Below are 14,947 nucleotides of genomic sequence, written 5' to 3' on the forward strand. Positions count from 1 at the left end.
TGCCTAAGCCGGCTGTGCTGCGCTCTGGGGGCTGTGGTGCCCCCCCCTTCTCGAAAGGCGCCGGGTCCCCTGGGTGCTGCTCCCTCCAGGCCGGGCCCTCTGCACAGTGCGGGGGGCAGCCCGGCCGGCCCCCTGGGCGATCAGCTGGGACCCCTGTCTTGGGGGGGGCAGCACCCCTGGGGGCCACCCTCACCCCACACCTCGCCCCTAGGGCGATCACGTGGGAACCCAGCCTGGGGGGGTGCAGGTCCCCGGGGGGCACCCTCACCCCACACCTTGCCCCTAGGGCGATCACGTGGGAACCCAGCCTGGGGGGGTGCAGGTCCCCCGGGGGGCACCCTCACCCCACACCTCGCCCCTAGGGCGATCACGTGGGAACCCAGCCTGGGGGGGTGCAGGTCCCCCGGGGGGCACCCTCACCCCACACCTTGCCCCTAGGGCGATCATGTGGGAACCCTGCCTGGGGGGGCAGCACCCCTGGGGGCCACCCTCACCCCACACCTTGCCCCTAGGGTGATCACGTGGGAACCCTGCCTTGGGGGGTGCAGGTCCCCCTGGGGGGCACCCTCACCCCACACCTTGCCCCTAGTGCGATCATGCGGGAACCCTGCCTGGGGGTTCCATCTCATCCCCCCAGGGGGTCATCCCCATCATCCTGGGGGTCACCCGCACCTGAGACCTGTCTTGCCTCTAGGGGGATGGCCCAGGACCCCTGTTCTCCTCAGCGGAGCATCTCCCCTTCCCTGTCCCCGCCATGTGACTCTGCACATGTGGGTTGCTGGTTCAAGGACTCTTAGGGAGAGGGTGGGGAGCAGGCGGGTGTCAGCATGACACTGGCCTGGTGCCCATGTGCTCAGCCAGCCTGCACTTGTAGGGGGTTCAGACACCAAGGCAGGTGTTGTCCATGGGGATGTCCTCACTACGGCCAACCCAGTTCCTCTAAGGCTTTTGGCCTGAGACTCTGGCTTCCCGGGGATTTCTCAGGGCTGCCACCCAAACTCATCATTGCAACCACCTGAGAGTGGCCCTGAACAGAGGATGAGGGCAGAGGCCCCATAGGCCTTGGCAAAGCAGCTCTGGTCTGGATTCGCCTCAAGCTGGGAATGAATTGTTTTCCTGGTTTAAAAATAATTAACGTGTATCATCTGTTCTTTAGTCACATTCCCACCCACCAAAAAAAACCAAACGGGGGTGGGAGACTGCTCAGCTGAGAGGCAGTTATCCAACATGGGCAGCTCTGCCCCTCACTCAGCCATATCTGCTGTCTGGCCTGTCTCCCCCCTCCCCCCCATAGGACTATAAGAAGGGATCCTGGCTATTCTGCCTAAAAACGGGCTCTAGATGAGGACAAGACTGAGGCTCAGATGAATGTGGAGGAAGATGGGAAGGGGTCATGACCCCTGACAGGGCCCCTGCAGACGTGCAGGGCTGGCACCCTTAAGAGCCACGCAGACTGCAGTTTCATGCAATCCAGGCATACTGCCTTTCAGCCTTTATATAACTGCAGTCAGGGCCAACCCTACATGGTTTGCTGCCTTGAGCAGCTGAGCAACAAAAAATTGCCAGAGTGACGGATCAAATACACCAACCGGCTGGTCAGCTGCACCATGTGGCCCCCTCCCTAAATGTTGATTTGGCATCCTAACCCTGCCCTGAAGGCCAGCCCTGGGTGCAGCCCATCAAGGCTAAAGGTGCCAGCATGCAATGCTCCATCTAGGTAGCCTTGGGTTGGCTCCATGTTCCAGCCCAAAATACTTCCTCTTGATCCAGGTGCCATCCACTCAGATCAAGATAAACCTTAAGTCCCTGTGAGCCTCACTTCACCCCTGCTCCTTGGATCAAGAAGGAGAATTGCACACTAGGACTTTGGGATTTATGGCCTGGGCCTAGGCCACTGAAATCATGTCTACACTAGGAAATTACCCCTTTGCTGTTGAGTCTCAATCACACGTTCAGTAACAGTGCTGAAAATGGTTCAGCCCAGTCTATATTAGCAGTATAGGGATAGCTCAGGGGTTTGAGCATTGGCCTCCTAAACCCAGGGTTGTGAGTTTAATCCTTGAAGGGGCCATTTAGGGATCTGGGGCAAAAATCTGTCTGGGGATTGGTCCTGCTTTGAGCAGGGGGTTGGACTACATGACCTCCTGAGGTCCCTTCCAACCCTGACATTCTATGATTCCAAGGAGACCCACTGCTGAGCCCTGGTTTGATTTCTTAACATACACAGGACTGTTGCATGCTAGGACTTGTAGCCTTTGAACTTAAGCCTTTCGAATCAAGATGGGGAGCAATGCATGCTGGGCTCTGTGAGCTGCTCTGTTTGATGCAAACGGGGCATAGATGTCGGCCTAATGGCTGGTTGCCACCGCAGACTTCCACTTAGCTAACATTTGGGCCAGATACCATCTCCTTATCTGTTAAGGCATTAATGACCCCTCCCAGAAGAATATGCCTGTTTCATGTTTGGCAGACAGCTGAGCATAGGCTTGATTAGAAACAGGAGCCCAATAACACTTCACATTTCTATGACACCTTTTCTCCCAAAGCGCCTCATCAGCCATGTACAGCACAACTGAAATGCAGCTACCTTTGGGGTGGAGAGCAGTAGCCACCTGTCCCACAGCACCCTGCGTGACAGTGAGAGTGCCTCCTGCTCTTATGAGAAGCACCGTCATCAATTCCTTATTGCCTGCACAGAGCAGAAAAGATCTTAGGTTGCAAGGTCTCATCTGAAAGAGCCACATACAGCAAACGGCACAGAGCCTGATGTGGGCAAGGATAAAGGGCTGAAGTCAACCCGCCCAGCGTTGCCCAGGAGTTTAAGGGTTTCAAAACAGGAGGCTGAGTCTTCCCATTCCAGAGGGAAAGATGTAGATCAGGGGCCTGCACACACATCCCAAATATTCTGAGATTTTGGGCAAGATTGGGTTCAGTAAGGAATGACAAGGAGACATGAGGTTGGAGGGCCTGTTTTTAAAAACGCCCAATGTATGGAAATGAGGCTTGGAAGTATGCAAGGCCTGACATGGATTTCATAGCACACAGCAGACCTGGTTCTCCTTTCAGGAGTGTTTTAGAGCCAGGTTTTCAAAACAGCTCCTTTAGGCACCAAAATAAGTGGCCGTGTTTCTAAAGGAGCACTCTGCAGGTGGGCGGTGGAGCCCTTTTGAAAATCTGGCCCAGAACTGAAGTCAGTAGCTGTGGTAGCTTCTGCTCGTTCCACCAATATCCTTCAGTCCCGCCCTTGAGAGACTGGGTTTCCCAGCCAGCATGAAGTGGACGGAATGGCTCTGTGCCGGCCCTCTTGCAGCCCCTAGTGTGGGTGTTGGTGTGTCAGGGGAGGGGGGTGACTGGAGTGCCTTGGGCTCTGACTAGTCTCAGCTGCTGGTGGCATAGAGGACTCTGGGTCCCTGAGGCTGCTCCAGACCCCTTGAACCAGGCAGGGTCTGGCCTGGCCCAGAACACTAGCAGGTGCAAAGTTAATGTAAAGAGCATCTAGGTGCATCTCAGCCAGCATCAGAATCAAGCCCTCTTGTCTTTTAATCCCCCACAGCCTTTCTCACTCAGCAAGAAGAGAAAACACAATAATACCAACCTGCTCCACACTTTCAGCATTTATACACCTGGCATTCCCCCCCCCCCCCCCAGCTTGGACAAAGAAAACCTATGAATGTTAGTTTCGCTTTGCTCACACTTGTTTTCAAGTTCAGGCAGGGGCTCTGTGTTGCCACCTCTGGGTTGCAGACACTGCAGGGGAAGGTTTATTTGTTTTAAACCCGTTGTTTCACCTGGATCCTACATGTGTTTACAAATATCATGGGAAACCTTTGCTAAGTGGATTTATGGTTTGACAAACTCTAAGACTTGAGTGCAACATTCTCTTTGATTTTGCGTTGTGTCGCCTCCTTTCGGTGGAGGCGTCACACGTGGTAAAGGCCAGTGCCACACCCTTGGGCCCAGACAGGCTCGGGAAGCCAGTAAATTTGTACCAACTTACCTATGTCAGCGTATAACTTATCGTGACCACACGATGGCGCCAAGGGGCATCCGTGCCAATGTATGTCGTGCTCATGCCAAGCATCTGCGGAAGATGTAAAGAAGCCTGCAGTGAATAGCTAATTAACAAGAGCTGCTGTTTCAAAAGGCATCAGGCACTAAACATTAACTCAGAAAGGGTTTCCCTGGAACCTGACTGTCCCACTCCTGATTATTATTATGATTTTAAAGTGCTGGATATATAGGCATTTATTCTGATTTATAGTTTACTGTCTGCTCCTTTGTGCTATCATGGCACCATGGGTGGATCAGCAAACTGAGGCAGAGTCAGGTTAAAATGAGACACAGAGGAAGAAATTCACCCTGGTGCCTCACTTCGCCCTACATTGGGCTGTACTAGGGAAGGGCCGTAGGTAGATGAGTTGTGCAGGGACAGAGATACCTGTGCTGACCCCGCATAGGACAAAGGAGATGGCTGGTCAAGGGAGGGGCCGCCCAATCCACGTTTACATAGATATATTCAGAGACACCCACCCGGCTCCTGGCACAGAAGTGAAGCCGCGGGAGAGGGGCAGGGCTGTGTTGTGGGTGGTGAGTTTCAATTTACCGTTACAGTACACACACAGTCTTCAGCTGCAGCAGTTACTTGGGTTTATGAGGGTGATGTGCATTTTACCCATAATGCATCAGGGTAAATCTAGAAACAAAACCCAGGAGTCCCTGAAGCAGCAAATAACTGGAATCTGCTAGTTGGTTACTGGGATAAACACTGACTGAAGGGGGATGCACGCCAGTAAGGAATTCATTCATTCGTCTAAGTAATCTGCAAGCCATAATCACTGCTGTAGGACCAGCCTAGGCCCATACTGTACCACTGACCCCCCCGGTGGAGTTCCCATTGACACAAAGCCCTAGCTGTGCCACAGACTCTGTGTGTGACCTCAGGCAAGTCACTTGGCCGTTGACTTTGGGTGCCCAATCGGAGACTCTTTAGTCCTGGTTTTCATAGACACGGAGCACCCACTGTTCCTAGTTACCTTAAAATAAGTGTGGGTGCTCAGCACCTCTGAAACCCAGGTTCAAGGGGTCTCAGACACAGCTCCCCAAACAGAATGAGTGGAAACTTGTTCCCATAGTGCCTTGTTTGAGGCCACATAGCGAATGGTAGAGCCAGGATCCAAATTCAGAGCTGCCTGGCTCCCAATCCTGACATAGTCTCAGCTGATGGTGGTGAGAACACTCTTTCTATTCCACTAATATGCACTAGGAGGATGTTAAACAGAAATGACTACAGTTAGACTTTCTAAAATCAGCAGGTAAATGGTCATTGTAACCAGGAAATCATCCTCGAGCGGGTGCGTTTCTAGTGGTGGCCCACAAGGATCGGTTCTTGGCCCCTATCCTATGTAACATGTTTATCAATGACCTGGAAGAAAACAAAATCATCACTGATAAAGTTTGCAGCTGACACACAAACTGGGGGAGTGGTAAATAACGAAGAGGACAGGCCACTGATTCAGAGCGATCTGGATCCTTTGGTAAACTTGGCTCAGGCAAACAATATGTGTTTTAATACGGCTAAATGTAAATGTATAGGTCTAGGAACAGGGCCAGCTTTAGGCCGATTCCCCGGAATCGGGCCCCGTAGGTAAGAGGGCCCCACGCCTTAGGCTCACCCGGGAGCGGTCCGCTCCGGCGGCATTTCAGCGGTGGGGGGTGGGGGTGGGGGTTCTCTCCGGGGTCTTCAGCAGCATTTTGGTGGTGGGGGGAGCCGCTCCGGGGTCTTTGGCGGCATTTCAGCAGCGGGGGGTCCTTCAGTGCCGCGGAAGACGTGGCGGGGGGGAGGCGCTCCGGGGTCTTTGGCGGCATTTCGGTGGCGGGGGGTCCTTCAGTGCCACGGAAGACACGGGGCGGACCCCCCACCGCCGAAGTGCCGCCGAAGACCCGGACCACGGAATCGGGCCCCGCAGGTCCTAAAGCCGGCCCTGTCTAGGAACAAAGAATGCACGTCATACTTGAAGGGTGAGGGATTCTCTCCTGGGAAGCAGTGACTGAAAAAGATTTAGGGGTCATGGTGGATAATAAGCTGAACAAGAGCTCACAGAGCGACACTGGGGCCAAAGGAGCTAATGCCATCCTGGGGTCCATAAACAGGGGAATCTCAAGTAGGAGTAGAGTAGAGAGGTTATTTTACCTCCATATTTGGCACTGGTGTGACCATTGCAAGAATAGTGTCCAGTTCTGATGCCCACAAATCAAGAAGGACGTTGATAAATTGGAGAGGGTTCAGAGAAGTAGAGCCCTGCAAATCCGCGGGTATCCGCTTTATATCCATGGACCATTTTTGCGGATAGCAGCGTGGATGGGGATACAAATGTTGTATCTCTGCAGGGCTCTGATGGTAAGAGCTGGGCAGGCAGCTGTGAGGAACCACGGCACGGATCTTCCACCTGCCCTGGGGGGGGGGGGGGCTGGGGGACAGGGATATGGGCCAGGGGTGGCTCAGGTCCCTCGCCCAGGGCAGGTGGAGGGTCTGCCGCGGCTTCCCACAGCTGCCCGCCTGGCTCTTACCATGGCCGGATTGTGGCTCCGAGCTGCCCCCCCCCCCCCAGCCAGAGCCAGGTTGGAGAGTGCCGCGCTGGCAGCTGTGGGGAGCCTGGGTCCCTCCACCTGCCCACAGCTGCCCGCGCGCTCTCTTCGACCAGGCAGTGGGATGCCTCGGAGCCTCAGCCTGGCCGTGGTAAGCAGAGCCCTGCAAATCCTTGGATATCCGCAGTCAATTTTTGCGGATCGCGGATCAGATGTGGATACACATTTTTGTATCTGTGCCGGGCTCTACAGAGAAGAGCCACCAGAATGATTAAAGAATGGGAAAACCTGCCTTATAGTGATAGACTCAAAGAACTCAGTCTATTTAACTTAACAAAGAGAAGGTTAAGGGATGGATTGATCACAGTCTATAAGCATCGACATAGGGAACAAATATTTTATAACGGGCTCTTCAATCTAGTGGACAAAGGTATAAAACATCCAATGGCTGACAGTTGAAGTTAGACAAATTCAGACTGGAAGTAACTCATCCATTTCTAACGGTGAGAGTAACTAACAATTAGAACAATTTACCAAGGGTCGAGGTGGATTCTCCATCACTGACCATTTTTAAATCAAGATGGGATGTTTTTCTAAAAGATCTGCTAGAGGAATTACTTTGGGGACATTCTCTGGCCTGCGTTATACAGGAGGTCAGATAGAGGATCACATTGGTCCCTTCTGGGCTTGGAATCTGCTCCTTCCTCCAGGCCAGGGTGACTCTATGGGTTCTCAGGACAAAATTTTTGGTGGCCTCAGAGTGCGGCCACCAACCCTTGCTGGTGGCTGCTCTCACACGTTCCCCTAAAAGACTTAATTAGCTTTAGGAAAAACAAATAAATATGCACATAGCCATGTACAAATCATTGTAATGTATTTATTGCTAGCTAGTAAGTAAGTCTGAAAAATGATATTAACAAACATACAAGTATCACTTTTCACAGCAGACTTGCTCAGCCCTGGCAAGCCTGGGGGCAAATTAAGCCCTGGATGGAGGTCCAGGGGAGGTGGTCAGAGCCCGAAGCCCCACGGTCGGAGCATGAAGCCCCCACCCCAGGGCTGAAGCCCAAAGCCTGATCACCACTGCCCCAGGGAAGGTGGGGAACTCACCGGCTGCCTGCTCCTCCAGCGTTGTGCCCCAGGTGTCTCCAGAGGGGGACAGGGCCCAACCCCTGCTGGGGGTTGCATCCAGGAGCAACAGGAAGGGAGAGAGGCTGGGGCCGCTACTTTGCCCCAACTCCAATCACTGTCCAGGCAGCTGTGGACACAAGAAAAATCCCTGATGGCCGTCAAATGCGGTCACAGTGGCTGCATTTGAAAAACACTTAATACCCACATGTAAATATTGTTTGGTATAGATGCTCCCACATCCCATCCTGGATTTCTGTTCATGTTTGGGGGCTTCTAGATGGAGCGGGTGTGGGGGGGGAAGGGGGTGTCCCACTCTTATAGAGATAGTGGTTTCAGTTGTGACCTTTGGGTGCGGATCCTGGTTTGGATTCTGATCCTCTCCCAAACCTGGGGGGAGAGATCGGTTTGGGGAAGGGGTCCCTCTCCTTTCAAACTCCAGCACTGATGGGCTGCTCTCCTGCAGCGGTTCTCAACCTTTCCCAGCTACTATCCCCCTTTCTGGACTTGGAGGCCTGAGTCCCCCCTAACCCTGTCCTGCAGCCCCCAGGGGTCATGGCTCCCCTGGTGAGAAACACTGATCTAGGTTCAAAGAAGGAGGAGTCCTTGTGGCACCTTAGAGACTAACACATTTATTTGGGCATAAGCTTCCGTGGGCTAAAACCCACTTCATGGGATGCATGCGTAGAAAATACAGTAGGAAGATAGATATAAATGTGTTAGTCTCTAAGGTGCCACAAGGACTCCTCGTTCTTTTTGCTGATACAGACTAACACGGCCGCCCCTCTGAAACCTGATCTAGGTGGGTAGGTGTGGGAGACACCTCTGGGTGTCCCTGGCGGAGACCCGCTGCTCTAGGGTGCAGGTATCGGAGGTTTCTGCTTGACTTTATACCCCAGCCCGATAGATCTCCGCCTCCTCCTCCTGGCCAGTCGCTCTGGAGTCGCTCCCCCGTCCCACTCCCCGCGTCCCGCCGCTGGCAGAGCCCAGCTCCCGCACCTGCCCCTGCCCGCGCCTTCGCCCCGCTTCCATAATAGGGCAGCCAGCCGGGGAGAGCCTGGGACCCCCGCTCCGCCCGCTGATTGGCAGCGCGGAGCGGCCAGTGGCCAGGGCCGGGCTGGCGGCTGCAGCCAATGGCCGGGGAGGGGCGGGGAGACTCCCGCGCGCCAGGATGCAGCGGCCCGGGGGCTGCAGCGCTGCGGGGCCGGAGTCCCTCTCGGCCGGGCTGCTGCGGCTGCCGCTGCGATGCGCTCCCGGCTGCGGGCGCCGCTGCTGCTCCAGCTGTTCCAGCTGCTGCGGCCGCTGGATGTCTCCGCGGCCGGCGCCCAGAGCGGTAAGTCCCCGCGCGGGGGGAAGTTCCCGGCTGCCGGGGAAAAGTTTGCGAGTGGCAGGCGGGGTGGGGCGAAGCGACCCCCGCCAGGGGCAGCTGGGGCCGGCTCTGCCCAGCAAGAGCGGCGGGGTGGGGATCGTAGAGCCCCCCTCGGGCTAAAGGGGGAGAGCCCAGCTCCCCGGGTAGGGTGACCAGACAGCAAGTGTGAAAAATCAGGACAGGGAGTGGGGGGTGATAGGAGCCTATATAAGAAAAAGACCCCCAAATGGGGACTGTCCCTATAAAATCGGGACATCTGGTCACCCTATCCCCCGGTCGGACCCATCACTGCTGGGAAATGCGCTGGGTCTCCTGCACAGAATGTCCCTCCAGCTGCTTCCACTGTCCGGGCTCTTCACATTGGGCTGTGTGGCCACCCGTAACATAACTATAATGTGCGTGCTATTGCCTCTCTTAAAGCGCCTGTCGGAATCAAATGTGTGGCCAGTCCACGCTGTACTGTCAAAGGCACGTAGGGCGACTGGCGGCTGCTGACAGCTGATCACCCCTGTAGCTGCTGGGCACCCCCTATTTTTTTTCCTTGGGTGCTCCAGCCCCAGAGCACCCCTGGAGTCAGCGTCTCTGATGTAGTGTATGAGAATCGCCACAATCTTGTACCTGCGCTGTTTGGAAACTGAATGACTAACAGAATCCGGTTTCAGAGGGGTAGCCGTGTTAGTCTGTATCAGCAAAAACAGCCAGGAGTCCTTGTGGCACCTTAGAGACTAACACATTTATTTGGGCATAAGCTTTCGTGGGCTAAAACCCACTTCATGGGATGCATGGAGTGAAAAATACAGAAAGCAGTATAAATATTACAGCCCATGAAAAGATGGGAGTTGGCATACCAAGTGGGGGGTCAGTGCTAACGAGGCAAAATCCGGTAACCTGTGAATTTCAGTGGATCGTAATTGTTACCCCACAGATGTGTGTGCGCTTGTGGCTGTGTATATGCATCGGGTATATGGAGTACGAGATCAGAATACCCGTCTCTGGCTTTTGCATGATTGTTCCTCCAAAACTCTCCCGTTTGCTTCAACGGGAATTTTGGCACCTCAGGCTGAAGTCCATAGTGTGTGTCTTGCTGTCCATTTTCATGCACATGTAGGACTTGACTGTCTGGCTGCTTAGACACTGGTTGCGTATTAATGCTTCTTTCTCAGTCTACATTGATTGGTTTTTAAGATGTGGATATTCCCAGAGGTTCCTCAGTGTGTTGTATGAATGAAAGCTACAGAACACAGGTTCTCAAACTGGGGCTCGGGACCCCTGAGGGGGTTGCGAGGGTATTCCATAGGGGGTCACGAGCTGTCAGCCTCCCACCCCAAACTCCACTTTGCCTCCAGCATTTGTAATGGTGTTAAATATATAAATAAGTGTTTTTAATTTATAAGGGGGGTGGCACTCAGAGGCTTGCTATGTGAAAGGGATCACCAGTACAAAAGTTTGAAAACCACTGCTATAGAAGGACTCATAGGAATGAAACATGTGACCAATATGTATACCCCATAGCGATTGAATTGTACAGCAGAAGCTGGCCAGATTCAGGCTTGGTCTACACTTGAAACATACCCGCCTAGTTCTATCAGTCAGGGGTGTGAACCCCCCCCCCCCCCCCCCCCCAGCCACCATAGCTATGCTGAGAAAGTGCCCAGTGCAGACGCAAGTCTGCCGATTTGGCATAGCAATTGTTGTTCAGGGAGGCAGTGTTCCTATATCAACAGAAAAATTCCTTCTGTCGGTGCACGCCTTGTCTACACGGGGTGTATCCGGCACAGCTCTGCAGTGTAGACATAGCTTAAGTGTTGCCCGACCCCTTCAGATGCGATTAACCTTCAAAGCCCAGGTAACAGGTCTCACCTTCCCCTCATTCAGCGACCTCATAAACCTCACTTCTTCTGAGACTGCCCAAAAGACATCAACACACCCAAGGGGAGAAAACCGCAAAGCGAACACCCTCCCTGGATCTCCCAGCATGTCCTGTCTCCTCGGGGGTTGTTTCTTGGATAGCACGTTCCTTGGGGCAGGGACCAGCTCAGCTTTGCGCCTTGTACGGCCCGAGCACGTTGTCAAAGCTTCATTCAATACAAGAAGTGGTTGTGAAGTGTTTTGAGAGCTGCAAGTAGAAGGAGTAGAGCGTAAATGCCATCGGGAACAGTCTGCCACGTGGCCCTGTAACCCTTCCCTGAAAGGGGAACAAGTGTAACCCACTGGTGAGTGTGTTGCAGTGTGTGTTGCGCCGACCCACTGAGGAGACGAGTCTGTTACAGCCGTGCGGCAGGCGCTTTCGCTCAGTGTGTGTGTTCACTGCTTCCCGGTTCAATCCCAAGGGTGTCGGCCAACTTGGTGGCCATTGCATAAGCCCCTTTCTGTTCCCCTTAGCACCCACGGACTGTTCTTGTGAGCAGCTGTTCCTTGCTTGTGGGCCTGATCCGGTGATTACTGAGTGCTTCCCAACTCACACTAAGTCTTTGGGGGGTGCTGAGCATCTTTCAGGATAGATCCTCCTGTGAATAAGGACTCCTGTCATGGGTAAGGGTTTTCAGGATCTGGCCTGGCACTCGTATACATGGGTACTCATCTGCTCCAGTCAGTGGGAGGCTTTCCATTGGCATGGATCAGGCCCTACATTCCCTTTGATTTCAATGGAAACAGGAACAGGCCACCCCGTTACATCGAAAGGAGCTGCATAAAAGCTGTATGGCTTCTTTTTTTCTGCGGGAGGGGAACTGATTTGGCTTAGCTGAATAATAAAGTTCATGAGACTTAGCATTTATATACTCAGATAATTAAGCCACAGCAACTGTAAATTATACCAGTCCAAATCTCAAGTCAGGGGCTGTCATGATGTTACTATAAGAAGCCAGTGGGGAAACTGGGAACAGGCTGGATGGAATGGTGGGAAAACACAAGTGTGAAGGAAACGTGTAAGGGAGAAATGAATGAATTAGCTAGAAAATGTGCTTTTCTGCCCCCTCCAATGGACAGATGCAATGATCTCTTCCCCCCACCCCAATCTCTTACCCTTCCAGGTCCCTACCGTGAAACCTCGTCAATATCAAACAGTGATATCCCCTCTCCACATATACTGCGTGCACTGCAGCTGCTCAGTGATGTTATCTGCTCTTTTAGACTGGGCATCCCACATTACAGTGATCATGTTGCACATTAATGCCTTGTAGTAAAACAGTATCATCTCTGACCCCAGGGCCTCGGGGAAGCAAGATGTGGATCTTGCAGACTTTGCTATGGAGCCAGGACTGTGGACCGGTAGTCTTATGAGGCCTGATTCTGAATTCAGCGCTAAGAAGTTATAAACAGCTTATGGTTAACAGCTGGGCAAATCTTAGAGGTTTCAGTTCGCAGCGATTCATACAAATCCCTTTTCCCCTGTTTGCATCAGTTCACATAGGCTTTGCTGACTGTAGGTCATGTTGAGTTTGGGAGTTGGATGAGCCCAAAAATACTTCCAGTGAAATTCATCTGGTAACTGTGTGAAGCGAGTGAATTTTATGTGATTTCACCCCTACAACCATGCTGATAACACTTTGCACTTTATAGTATTTCTCATTCATAGATATTAAAGCCCTTCACATAAATGAGTATCATCATCTTATTTTGCAGAGGGGGAAAGTTAGAGAAGGATGGTGACTTGCCCAAGGTTGCACAGCAAATCGGTAGCAGAGGTGGGACAAGAACCCAGGTCTCCTGACTCTGTGCTGTGATCAGTTCACTAGACCACAGCTTGGTCTCCCATAATCATGAAAAGATTTTCAAATTTCATTTAGCCTGGTTGGAATTTGATATGAAACACATGAGCCAAGCAGGAGATTTCAGCCCTCCATGGCATCTTGTGCATGGATTACGGGTAGAGATCAGCAAATAATAGATTTTTAGGTTCACCGTCAATCCAAAAAAAATCGGGGGGGGGGGGGAGGGAGAGGGGGGAATTAGTTTTGGGTTGAACCGAAATTTTGCAAAACTTCTGTTCTGCTGAAAAGTCAAAAACAAAAAAACTCATTTGTGGTCAAATGACATTTGGTTTAGATGCGGAGCATTTTAAGACAGTTTTGAGGGTTTTAAAAATAAAATTAAAGGACGTTTTTAAACAAAAACTCATTTCAAACCAAAAAATGGAAAAGTTTAGAAAATGTTAAAATGAAGTTTCAATTTTGGGGGTGTCCCCCCCCCCACTGAACAATTTGGTGAAATTGACATAAAGTTGCAAAATAGTTCAGGGTCTCCAAATCTGCTTTTGTTTGTTTGTTTTGTTGTTGGCCAAAAACAGTTTGCCCAGCTCTAGTTAAGAGTACTCTATAGGCCTCCGAATAGGATCAGATTAAGGGCATTTTCTCTTGTAGATTTCCATGTAAATTGCATTTGGTTTTCTTTTTTAAAGCTGTAAGCTGATTTCAGGGTTAAATATTTGTGGCACTAACTGGTTCCTAGAAAGGAAGCCTTTGGAAGTAAATAAATTAGACATGAACCTCTATCGATACACATACACACAGAGAGGCAATAGACATCTAGCACTGACCTTGTAGAATGCAAATGCTGCCTGGTTTTGATGCCGTAACTTGGAACCAAGAGGAAGTGAGATGCAGTGTTGTGTTTTGTCTTTCCTGCGTCCTGTAGCAAATATCCTGGCAGGAATCTGCGGAACACGATGAAAGTGTTTTCCTGCTGAATATGCCCAGGAAGATGCAAGTGTGCTGGGAAAGCAAAAAGTTCAATTAGAGTTTTTTACATATCAGGAAAAAATAACCCTCAGACCGTGGGAATCGGGATTCGGCAGAAACTGGGAATTCCGCCGGCTTCCTCCATAGCGCCACAGCGTTTGCAGTTTGGGAAGGTATGAGATGGGATCATCATGGGTGTTGCAGGCAGGTCCAGCAGGTGGGAAGTTGGGGGTGCACATGTTCCTTATGAAAAGGCGGGCTTGCAGGAAGGTTTGACAGGAGCTGGGAGGGTTGGATCCCTTGTCTGATTCCTTGGGTGGAAGCCCCTATGGAAGGGGGAAAGGATGAAGATGACTGGATGCTTTGAAAGACAATTGCTCCTTTCCTTTGTTGGATAACAGCTGATGGACTCTCTTCACTGGCTTGCTCCCTTGCAAACCTCAGGAGGCTGATCAAGGAAATTTGCATTCCAGAGGCAGCAGGTAAATGGATGACTGGGGCAGGTGAGAGGAGCAGGAAATGATTAAGCTCTGGTCACAAAGAGCCTTTCCTGCAAATCCCCTCTTTGTGGGGAGAAGAATGTTTGTGTGTCATTTCTAGTGGCCCAGTTACAGCAGGAAGCAAGGAGCCGAGGTACCAGCACAATAAGGGCATTGGGATATACTCCCCCGCTGAGGCTGCCAGACCCCAACCTACCCCACCAATATCCATTCGTCCCTAACCTGTAGACATAAGAGGAGAGTTCAGTCTCCAGGGCCCATTTGGACTGTGGTCTCTCTGTCAGTCAGTGGGTTTGTGTGATGCGGACACTCACGCTCTAAGAATTGGGTTGAGACCCACCCAACTCGGGTCAGAGATGAGCTCTCGTGAAAGCTTTCACTCCTGGCTAACAGCGGCTGCATCTAGTGTCTTATAGGGGAACAGTAACGGCTTATGAGCCTGTCTCCTGAGCCATCTAGTCCCCAGGAATTCAGATACCGCTGAGCCCAGGCCATGGTGAGGATGCTGGCGCTGCTCGAAGGGCCCGAGCTGCTGGACAGGAAGCAGCGTGGCGAGCGGGCGCTGAACAGCCCTGACTCCGACCTGCCGCCCAGCCCCAGCCACTGGCTGCTGGCCCCGAGCACGCTGTGGCCCCCGGGCTGCCCAGTCTGGACACCACGGGCCAGGCACCGCCAGTGAGTAGAGC

The 14,947-nt window shown here is 52.3% G+C and overlaps 1 protein-coding gene across 1 annotated transcript in view; it reads left to right on the plus strand.

Moving 5' to 3' along the window:
• The first annotated feature begins 8,958 nt into the window (after positions 1-8,958).
• Positions 8,959-14,947, plus strand: part of LOC135893928 (discoidin, CUB and LCCL domain-containing protein 1-like) — a 64,140-nt gene continuing 58,151 nt past the window's right edge. Inside the window, exon 1 of the mRNA XM_065421897.1 lies at positions 8,959-9,046. Coding sequence (XP_065277969.1) covers positions 8,959-9,046 — 88 coding nt within the window. The remainder of the gene's footprint in view (positions 9,047-14,947) is intronic.

This window comes from Emys orbicularis, chromosome 23 (genome assembly GCF_028017835.1).
Source record: "Emys orbicularis isolate rEmyOrb1 chromosome 23, rEmyOrb1.hap1, whole genome shotgun sequence".
Classification (NCBI taxonomy): Eukaryota; Metazoa; Chordata; order Testudines; family Emydidae; genus Emys; species Emys orbicularis.